At 38.6% G+C, this 1,822-nt stretch overlaps 1 protein-coding gene across 1 annotated transcript in view; it reads left to right on the top strand.

The window, feature by feature from the left end:
- Nucleotides 1-1,379, top strand: part of GFPT2 (glutamine-fructose-6-phosphate transaminase 2) — a gene marked incomplete at its 5' end in the record, with an annotated part of 12,007 nt that extends 10,628 nt beyond the window's left edge. The window contains 2 exons of the mRNA XM_010135919.1: nucleotides 356-517; nucleotides 1,102-1,379. Of these exons, the coding sequence (XP_010134221.1) occupies nucleotides 356-517; nucleotides 1,102-1,146 (207 nt within the window). The remainder of the gene's footprint in view (nucleotides 1-355; nucleotides 518-1,101) is intronic.
- Between the last annotated feature and the right edge of the window lie 443 nt (nucleotides 1,380-1,822).

The raw sequence follows: 1,822 nt of genomic DNA, 5'->3' as shown, positions 1-1,822 counted from the left end.
ATAGTGCACATATTGCTGCTGGCTGTACCTCAGAAAAAGGATGTATTCACGATTGATTTTTCTAAGTGAGCTATAAATAAGATGCTATATCTGCATTGTAGGTTGTCATTACAGGTTAATACCAGTAGTTAAAACTCACTGTGTGGGTCGTGTCCAGTTTTCTTCCTTGCTTTGAAGCAGATTGAATAATGTTAATTCTACAAGGTCAAAACATTCATGTCTCAAACAAGTGACTGAAAAGTCATCATGCAAGGCTGGCATTGTCTTTGTTAGCTACCTGAGGCAAGCTGTGAACGGGTATTTCAAGCAGTGCTAAGCCAGCTCTTTAAAAACACTGCAAAATTTTTCTTTTCAGGGTCGTCCAATCATTCTGTGTTCAAAAGAAGACACAGAAAGCTCAAAATTTGCCTACAAGACGATTGAGCTGCCTCATACAGTTGACTGCCTTCAAGGAGTCCTGAGTGTTATTCCTCTCCAGTTGCTTTCATTCCACCTGGCTGTTCTCAGAGGATATGATGTAAGTGCTTGCTTGATTTAGCACTCCAGTGAGCACAGCTTTGAACTCCTCCTACCACTGTCAAGCAAGAGACCCAGTTATATGGCAAATCTAACAGCACTATGGTGATAGTGGAGCTTACAGTGACTGTGGTAGCAGAGGTGACATTTCTTCAGCTTTTTTTGATTGGTATTCTTCTGAAAAAGATGGTGAGGATCAGTTGCTTAATTTCATGAGTTGAAAGTTCAGAAAGGACTTTTTCAGAGAACTAAGTCTTAGAATGTGATACTGCACTGTAACCTAAAACAGGTCGGTGCTTTGTATGGCTGGGTTTGGTGGTGGCTGGGTGCGTCAGTCTGATAGCAGTGACTGTGCTGGAAAGGTTCCCTGTGCAAAACAAATGTATTTTATTTGTTAGGGTTTTGGAAGCAAGAAAGAAATCAAGTGAGTCATTATCTGCAGATCTACGGTCTCTTGTGTGTTAATGTGTCTAGAATAAAGCAGAACTCATTAGGGTGTCTCAAAAAAGCACACTCAGTGAACTGTCAGATGCAGGATGTCAGTATAACTCTGTCAAACACTGACAGTCTGTCTCTTCGTTCCAGGTGGACTTTCCAAGAAATTTGGCCAAATCTGTTACTGTAGAATAACATCCAAGAATAGCTGATGTGTTTGTCACCAGACCTCCGAGTTACACTTGTAGAAATGTGATGTTCTGGATTGATAGGTACACATTTTTCTAAAAAAGAATGACAGTGCTAACAGGAAAGTGTCAGAAGGATTTATCTTGCAGCTTTAAAAGCTTTTGATGTGCCTTGTACCCAAGTGCTTTTGCTCACAGCAAAATATTCCTCCAAGTCCTGAAATTGCCAAAGAAGAAAATTGTTTACACAATTTGTTTTGGTTTACACAATTTGTTTGGTTACACAATTGTTTTGGTTTTGATACTGAAATTTTTTTACTGTGCAATATATATATACAGCTCTCTTCAGAGTAACTGTGAACTTTTTTAGCCTACACTACTTAACTAGTTTTATAGTATTTATAACTACAATTGTATAGCTTTTTTAAGTTATTTTTTTTAGTACAGTGTTTATTTGTAGCATTGGTAATGCTCAGAATGTAAATACTGAGCATGTTCTCACTTATGTACAGTTGTTAGGGGTTTTTTTTCCTACTTCAGCCTCAAACTGGAAATTTGTCCCTCTTTCTCCCCAGCTTCCCCTTCCCTCTTTGCATCTGTTTTATATTTAACCAGTCATTCGCACAGCTCTTCTGTGGCTGTAAATTTCCAGCGATGTTTTCAATTTTGGCTTCTTGCTACTA

Source organism: Buceros rhinoceros, unplaced genomic scaffold (genome assembly GCF_000710305.1).
Source record: "Buceros rhinoceros silvestris isolate BGI_N320 unplaced genomic scaffold, ASM71030v1 scaffold12495, whole genome shotgun sequence".
NCBI classification, from domain to species: Eukaryota; Metazoa; Chordata; class Aves; order Bucerotiformes; family Bucerotidae; genus Buceros; species Buceros rhinoceros.
The sequence above is the reverse complement of the archived record's forward strand: the minus strand, read 5'-3'. Positions and strand labels throughout refer to the sequence as shown.